The sequence below is a fragment of the Montipora capricornis genome, chromosome 10 (assembly GCF_036669925.1).
Source record: "Montipora capricornis isolate CH-2021 chromosome 10, ASM3666992v2, whole genome shotgun sequence".
Taxonomy (NCBI): domain Eukaryota; kingdom Metazoa; phylum Cnidaria; class Anthozoa; order Scleractinia; family Acroporidae; genus Montipora; species Montipora capricornis.
This window is the reverse complement of record NC_090892.1, coordinates 42,206,264-42,213,763: the sequence shown is the minus strand read 5'-3', so window position 1 is coordinate 42,213,763 and position 7,500 is coordinate 42,206,264. Positions and strand designations below refer to the sequence as shown.

The 7,500-nt window shown below is 37.7% G+C and overlaps 1 protein-coding gene across 1 annotated transcript in view; it reads right to left on the bottom strand.

The window, feature by feature from the left end:
- Positions 1-7,500, bottom strand: part of LOC138022367 (chromodomain-helicase-DNA-binding protein 8-like) — a 41,649-nt gene that overhangs the window by 10,829 nt on the left and 23,320 nt on the right. The window contains exons 23-35 of the mRNA XM_068869480.1: positions 7,125-7,500; positions 6,762-6,851; positions 5,938-6,038; positions 5,424-5,541; positions 4,931-5,021; positions 4,757-4,817; positions 4,049-4,185; positions 3,860-3,933; positions 3,159-3,257; positions 2,351-2,466; positions 2,042-2,124; positions 1,602-1,717; positions 1-131 (exon numbers count right to left, since the gene is read on the bottom strand). The exon at positions 1-131 is cut by the window's left edge and continues 479 nt beyond it; the exon at positions 7,125-7,500 is cut by the window's right edge and continues 8 nt beyond it. Coding sequence (XP_068725581.1) covers positions 1-131; positions 1,602-1,717; positions 2,042-2,124; positions 2,351-2,466; positions 3,159-3,257; positions 3,860-3,933; positions 4,049-4,185; positions 4,757-4,817; positions 4,931-5,021; positions 5,424-5,541; positions 5,938-6,038; positions 6,762-6,851; positions 7,125-7,500 — 1,593 coding nt within the window. The remainder of the gene's footprint in view (positions 132-1,601; positions 1,718-2,041; positions 2,125-2,350; positions 2,467-3,158; positions 3,258-3,859; positions 3,934-4,048; positions 4,186-4,756; positions 4,818-4,930; positions 5,022-5,423; positions 5,542-5,937; positions 6,039-6,761; positions 6,852-7,124) is intronic.

The following is a 7,500-nucleotide window of genomic DNA, read 5'->3' as shown; positions in this document are numbered from 1 at the left end:
TGTCATCACCAAGAGTCGTACTTCTGTTGATCTGAGCTGTCCCTAAGTTTGAATTTATCTTTGGAATGTCTTCCATAAATGACAGTTCGGGATCGCTGAGAAGATTAAAATCTGTTCTACTAATGCCATGCCTAGAGAGAAAAAAGAATAAGCATGATATACCAATAAAAAGCTAACTCAAATATGTATAACAATTCTTACCCTGAAGATCCCCGTATCTACTTTTCTGTGAAGCTCATTTTTAGCTTCTGCCATTTATGAATTCGGACTGTTCACTTAAGTGGATACCACAGAATAAACTTGTAGGAACAGCCATCTTGTGATCATGATAGATAAAGTGAAGTTTAAAGTCCATCATAAATGCCACACAAATTCGTTAAAGAATACCCGGTTACTACTGCGCTCTAAACAGAGTAGCCATACCACTTTGCAAATCGGCCAACTCAATGTTGCACCCAATTTCAAGCAAGTGGGACTAAAACGTTTTGTTGGTATTTCCATATCATTTAAAGGGAACATCCACTAAAACAGTAAAATAACTTTAAACCAAAGAACATTATGTTTACAATTAAAATAGTTCAAACTTTTCTGATGAAAGCGTTTGTATCCGAAAGAAATGAATTTCAAACACGCTTGTTTTGGCTACAAAAAATTTCCTGGGCGCCGCCATCTTGAATAATTGAGACGTGACGTGTTGCCCTATTGTTACAGAACAAACGCTCTTTGTATCCATAGTTAATAGAGGGAAATGGTTATGAAACCCGACAAATTTCTTTGTTGTAGGTTTTTGTTCACCTTTTTAGCCTTGACCGTGCACAAAACACAATAGTTGTACAACGGTCTGACGAACTAACCAATAGAAACGTGTTGGTTACGTAATTCATGCATAGTGTATGAGCGCAAAACAAAAGATTTTGCACGATCGTGGACTTTCCAACCTAAATCTTGGCATCTTTGTTTGCGCCTTTGATGTTTGCCGAGCTTCCTAACCATTCCCCTCTATTAACTATGTTGCATCAGAACAATATTAAAAAAAACCACGATAGGTCACAATTATTCAAGATGGCGACGCCCGGGAAATTTAAAAGCCAAAACAAGCGTTTTTGAAATGTTTTTTTTTGGATACAAACACTTTATTGGGAAAAATTGGAACAATTTTTTGCGAACATTATAGACCCTTTGCATAAATGGCGCCCAAATTTGAATAACAATACTTGATACATACTTAGCCTCACATTCATGAGAAAAGTCCTTTGTCTTGAAACATAAACACTAGGCTAAGGATGTATCAAGTATTGTTATTTAAATTTGGGCGCCATTTATGCAAAGGGTCTATGTTCTGCAGTTCAAAGTTGTTGCTGTTTTAGTGGAGGTTCCTTTAAATGTGAATGCTACATTATAATGCAACCACAGTACACAAAGAATCTAAACCCCAGGAGATTTGAATAGGGTACAACATTCATTTGGTCCATATAAGATCAGTATTGATCAGGAACAAATCACATGTTAACCTTCTCCCTTTATTCACCTCTCGTTAGATAGCCACACCTATTTGGAGTTTATATGAATCCTTTGCGCTAATGTTAGCATGAATAACTTACTTGGCAACTCCAATAAGAAGGTCTTTGTCATGTTTTCCACACTGCCACCAATCAGGAAAGCTTGATGACGCTTGCGCCAACTGAAGACGTTCATCTAATTTCTCGTGAGGTAAAACCTAAAAGAAGGTTACAATACGCATACTCTTGGAATTGGATAGTCCAGACACTAAATTATTATAAACTTCACAACTAGTGAAATGATATTTTATTTACCAATCATGTAGACCACCGAAATAAATAGACCATTTTCCGAGTTACTGTTTGCCTCTGGCTCAAAACGAGTCTTGGTACTAAACCATTCAAATGATAATGTGTTTGATTTGCAAGAAAATACACCACTCATTTCCATTTGAATGGTTGTGCACCAGCACTCACTTTGAAACCGAGGCAAACAGCAACTTGGAAATGGGCTATTTTCATTGACCTGCTTAAAACCTCACCTCCTCTCGAACCTTTGAAAGCAGTTGTATTCTATAAAGACTTCTACTGGCTCTTTCTTCTGAAATAGCCTCGACACTGATTCCTGCGAGAAAAAGAACAAAGGGAATTAAATTTTTAGACAATGATGGATAAAGGCTTTCGGAGACTAAAGGAGGCTTGAGACACTACCCTGAGACTATAGAAAGCAATTGTGTAAGAAGTTACTTTCTACATTTACAAGCGAATGACCATTTGCTCATCAATAATACCAACGTGAAACCAGAAATGAAATGACCCTTAACAGACAAGTGTTCTTTACTTCCACCAACCTTTTCCCGCATCTTCTTCAGTGGCCTGTCCGCAAACTCTCCTACACATGGCCATGAAATCTATATAGTATGCAGTCAACCTTTCATCATTCTTCTTGTCCAACCGAGCTTGTCGTCTGAGTAATCAACATTTGCAAATTCAATAGAAACAATACTTGTTATCTCAAACAAAATGCTCCATGAAAGTTAATTGCGTTTGACATGTATGGAATGCTGTATTGTGTGAGACAGCACTTACATGGCATTTAAACACGACAGTAAATGTTTAGCAGTAAGAGAAAGCAAAATAGAACTGTGGGTGGACCAAAAAAAAAATTACATGTACTCTTAAAACAACAACAAATTCATTTTCATTTTGCCGATAATTAGGTAATTGGTTAGTACAGCTTGATTTCCCAGACAGATATCTTTGTTTTTAAGTGTAAGCTGCAGGAAGAGACCTAATCCGCTAACTAAAGGTTGCACCCAATTCAAACCCGTCGAAAATATAACGTTTTGTTCCAGGCATTTCCATACCATTTAAATGTCAATGCTACATTATCATGCAAATACAATACACAATACAATCCTTAATTCTGGGAGATTTGAATTGGGTACAAAATTGAGTTAGCTGATTTGGTGTAAGAGATGAAAATATTCAGAAATAGCTGGCTTGAGTATCAGGTTGTTACACTCAACAGTCTCATTGTACACATTGGTATGACATCATGAAATTCAGGATGTGAACAGCAAAGATTTAATCATTGACTGTGGTACCTTAATAGCAGCAAAAATGGATTTTGGCTGCAATCACTATTGTAGCACTCACCTGAATCTTGACCAGTCATATGTACCATTCTTTTTGTTGTACTCAACACCAAATGAAGATACTGTTCGATAGAAGTCCACTTCCTCTCGTTTTGACCACCTATTGCACAAGACAATGAGAACATTTGAAACCTTGCAGTGAACCCCAAATGTTATGTGTACTACGAGGCTTGGAACTTCTCATCTAAAAGAAACTGGTATCGTAACTCCACTGGTGGTTTTAACCACATTTTTAGAGCACACCTGATGATGAAACTTGGCAGCGTGATGCTGACTAGAAAACAGTACTTTGGGAAGCTGGTCCAGGGAAGTGATGAGTGGATGTCTTCAACCAATTTCTGACTATCAATGTGTCCTATAGCCCATTTCCGAGTTGCTGCATGACTCAGTTTTAACGCGAGTCCTGGTGCACAACCATTCAAATGGAAATTAGTTGCGTATTCTCATGCAAATCAAACTCATTTCCCTTACAATAGTTGAACACCATGACTCACTTCAAAACCGAGACAAACAGCAACTCGGAATGGGCCCATTTGATGCAAACAATATATCGCAAAGTCCATTATTTGAATAACTCAAAGTACCTCAGATCTTTCAATCAACTGACAGAAATGTGCTGGATAACCTAATGCTAACCAACACCACACAAAGCGTTTATGAAAACAGCCCACATCAATCACCATGATTTGAAGAAATACCCACTTCTGTGCCATTTCTGCCTTCTTCAGTTCTTTCTGTCGGACTGCTTCTTCAAATCTTTCTTTCCTTTCTCGTTCCTGTGCAGTGTAAAAAAGTTGTCTTTTCAGAAAGATTGCGTAAGTTTCCTTGCCAACACCCAATATTCATGTCTGATGACTTTTTCCAGGTCATTTTCTTTTCATTTGAACTTGCCTTTTCTGCAGCTGCCTTTTTCAGCTCTGCTTTCTTCACCACTCTCTGATAACCAGCAATAATTCTCCTTAGTCTGGTGTTTAAATCAGACGGTGTTGGCCATCTTAAGCTGGGAGTGCCCTTAGCCTCACCTCCCCCTGCCACATCAAATCAGACAACACTCTAAATCAGAACTTGACGTTTTCTTGAAAATTGATGGTTACATAACCTTGGTGGACATTCAGGCATTAAAAAGGCCAACTGCAGGGCTCGAAATTGCGACCTATACAGTCGCATTTGTGACTAAATTTTTCCCTTTGCGACTAAAATATCTGGTGAAGTCGCAATTTTGTGACTTGTTGTCACCTTCACTCTTTCGAAACAAAAGGGTTAGCAGTTGCCACTTTGCTGCTAATTTTGCTAAAAAGAAATAAATGACGAAATTATTTTTTTTTCTCTCTGTGAATTTTCTCTGAAGATAGCGTAATTGTAGAGTAATTTAGCTGCGATGTTACATGCACAGCTCCATTCCTTCGATCATTCGTCATTTTCAGTAGTTTCTTTATACACAAGTATTGTAGGCTCATTTTGTGACTAAAATTTGCGAAATTGTGACTAACTTTTCCTATCTTATCGCAAAATGCGACTGGATTTTTTCGTTAATTTCGAGCCCTGCCAAGAGAAGCAACCCTCTTCAATACAAAATAGATACAATGCATCCATCCTCACCTTCGGCCATCTTGTCAGTCTTACGAGGAGTTCCAGGAGAAGATACAGCAGAGACAGTGTCCTAAAATACAGGTAGAGCATGTTGATAACCTCATTCACAACAAATGTGGAAGGCATAAATGAATGTATAAATATATGAAAGGGGAAAATTGTTGTCGAGGATCTCGCTGCTACCTTATCATCTTCATCATCCAAGTCATCATCTTTCTGTGATACACTTGCAGGTTGCTGATAGTCAGGATCATCATTTGCATCATCTTCATCTCTAAACATTGACAGAAGTCCTCATGAATTATATGATTTTGACATTTAAGTGGACAAGGTTAGATTATGCAAAGATCATCCTCAATCAGAATAACAATTTTCATCATGTTTCAGTAGTCCAACGTGCTTTACAATGTAATCATCATCTCAAGGATGTCTTGGTCCTGTCAAAATTAACACGAATCAAGCAAAACAAGTGGTATTGGCATACTTGCATTATGGCTTCCACCAGCCAATAAAGCTTCTTTATCTTCATTTCCATTGTAAAACAATGGATAACTAACAAAAATAAATGCTCAGAAGTAGTCTTTAACTTTTATTGAGTCTTCAAGGGACTATGTTTAATTGGCTGAAACAGACATTATGTGGCAAAATAAGCTAAATTTACATCTACAATACTGACCTATCATCAGGGTCTGTTGGTTCACCTGCTGTAGAGTCATTCATGTCATTTGGAAGACCAACTCGAGACAGGAAACACAAACTGGGATCTGATCGTATCGAGTTGTAATGCTCATAACCTAAAAACATAGAGGCCGGGCCATACAAACAGTATAACATTGTAAGACCAAGTAATGATATTGTTATTGTAATCACTCCTGTTCAGCACCATGGCATAAGCAAAATTACCTGCATTGACAAAAATAAATGTTTGTGGATTCATATGTGACCAAGTATCCACGGTGAACAGTTTGACAATGACGAGGACAAAAAGGGCAAGATTCTTTAAAATGAACTTGATATATGCATAGTAAAACAAAAAGGAGTCCAAAATGTTAAACATCCTTTAAAAACTGAAGAAGAACAAGATTTTCTTCTGTACATGTCAAACAATTTTATGTACACTAACTGATAACACCCAAAGATGTACCTATGGTTCAAAAAAAGAAAAAGATTGGTTATCTTTTTGTACTAACCATACTTATAGACTCCAATTAAGAGTGACTTGTCACACTCCTCATCCCACCATGATGCTGGTGGATCACCTTCTGGGGGGTGAATCACAATGTCCACATCTCTGCAAAGATGGCAACACAACATTAGAAAAAGGAAAACAATGGTACTTCATAATGTCACAAACCTATTTTCCAAAAGGAGAGAGGTAAAGAAAGAGGCAGCTAACCAAGTCAGTTAAGTTCACATAATAATTAGCAAGTTGTGACACAAACTGTTTAACAAGATGTCCAATCTACAAAAATCTACCAGAATTCCAGGGGAACATTATAGGAAATTTGCATGATGATGCCTTCTGACTAAAAGTACCAGAATCCTACAGGTTTAGCTTGTCTCATGCTAATTAGAGCTATTTTTCTTTTCACCCTGCTGGGAATACAAAATTTAAAAAAGACGAGAAAAAAATAAAATCCTCGTAGTTGTAGTCAAATGACCCTATCGTGAAAATTGCCTATTGAGTGTTCAGAGTTCAAAGTTAACAGGCAACTTAATTTGATAAAACAATAATTGACCTCTTTAGCTTGTACTTTTTGTTTTCCCATTTCACACCATGTGATATTCTCAAGGGAATTCTCCTTTTGTTTTTTCATAAATTATTCCTACATAAGCATGTGCATAAGACAACATTTGAAAGAAAGCGTTCTCTAGAGTAACATCATGTGGTCTGAAATGAAAAACAATGCCCAAGCTGAAGAGTTAAATTACATTTTGATAAAACTGAAACCAAGAAAGAACCTCTTTGAAGAAAATCTACAGCTCAACAAAAATAATCACACTCTGAACAAACCTCGCATTGCAGCCTTCTTTTATCTTTGGTCCAAGAACGCCAATCACCTCATGTCTCAAGAAAAACAGCAATTTGACCCGCAGCAAAATCCTTGTAGAGAAACAGTAACACTTTTCAATTGAAAACATAAGTGTCTACTCACTCCTACTCTTCCAAAGGGCTTGGCAAGAATTTTAACAAATGCCTTAATTAAGGGGTATTTACTTTGATACGAGTCAGTTTTTTTTTTACAGAGGTGACCCTGGGAACAGAAAATAGTTGTTCATCACTTCCAACTACATTGTACCATCAGGTTCTTTGACCACATGTACCACTTTCCCTTCTTATTTACTGCTACCGTCCCAACAAGGAAACAAATCTTACTTGTTACAGTGGTGCTGTAAATGCTTCTTGTAACCCTCATCCAGTATTAGAGTTTCAGGGTCACAAGTTCGCCACTCACTTCCAACCTCAAGAAGTGCAATGGCACTCTTGTTCTTGTTTGAGGTCTTGCCCTTCTTGCTTCTCCCCTTGCCTTTTCCAGTGAGTGGTAATGGAGTGTACGTGGCATCTCTCTCCTCACTTGGCAGGCGTTCTCGTGTAGCAGAGGCTTTGATAAGATCTCTCATGAAACCCTTGACCTTCTCATCACCCTTGTAATGATGGAGGCAATACACAAGGATGGTACGAGAAATAGCTTCAACATCCCTCTCAGACACCTTGGTCTTAAATCGTCCCGAAGCAATGACATCTTTCCACT